This window comes from Penaeus monodon, chromosome 33 (assembly GCF_015228065.2).
Source record: "Penaeus monodon isolate SGIC_2016 chromosome 33, NSTDA_Pmon_1, whole genome shotgun sequence".
Classification (NCBI taxonomy): Eukaryota; Metazoa; Arthropoda; class Malacostraca; order Decapoda; family Penaeidae; genus Penaeus; species Penaeus monodon.
In genome coordinates, this window is record NC_051418.1 from 26145279 (window position 1) to 26145918 (window position 640).

A 640-nucleotide genomic window follows, 5' to 3' on the forward strand; every position below is an offset into this window, starting at 1 on the left:
GTGAATGCAGGTTTGCATCTCCCAGTCATAAAGGACAAAGAATCAAAATGCTTTGATGACAAGGCATCAGAGAATCAGGTTGGAAAAAGTGAAAGCTCTGAAGCAATGGAAATAGGGAATGGAGACAATACAAAAAATCAAAGCTGTAAAACCACAGAAACAGTGAGTTTGGTGACCGTAGATATGCCAGATGAAACAAATGATTTAGAAAATGAGACTGAGAGACAGTCAGAAGTACCAGAGGACAGTTTGTCGAAAAGAATTTCAAATAGCCTTGCTAGCCTTAAAACAAAATCCAATGAATCAAATACCAATAAAGTTTATGTGGGAAAACATAACACGAAAGGAAGGAAAGCAAATAAATTGAACACTAAATCCGTACCAGTGAATGAACCACCAAAAACTGTTTTTACTCGTATGAAGAACCAGCGCCCCAAAAATCTTCCAATGAAAACAGTGACTCCACGACAAAACCCTGTGGTGCAAAGCAAGAAAGAAGTCCAAGCCAAAATAGCTGGGCTAAAGAGTGCAGTGGTGAAAGACCAAATGAAAAAGGGCAACAGCCTTGGTAATTTCTTGAAAAGTTTGTTTTAGATTTTCACTCTTTTTTCCCCCTTCATTTTTCTCCATTTCTTTTTCC

At 38.0% G+C, this 640-nt stretch overlaps 1 protein-coding gene across 1 annotated transcript in view; it reads left to right on the plus strand.

Annotated features, from left to right (window-relative positions):
* LOC119594191 overlaps positions 1-640 on the plus strand; it is a gene marked incomplete in the record, with an annotated part of 10763 nt that overhangs the window by 9739 nt on the left and 384 nt on the right. The window contains 1 exon segment of the mRNA XM_037943259.1: positions 1-640. Coding sequence (XP_037799187.1) covers positions 1-594 — 594 coding nt within the window.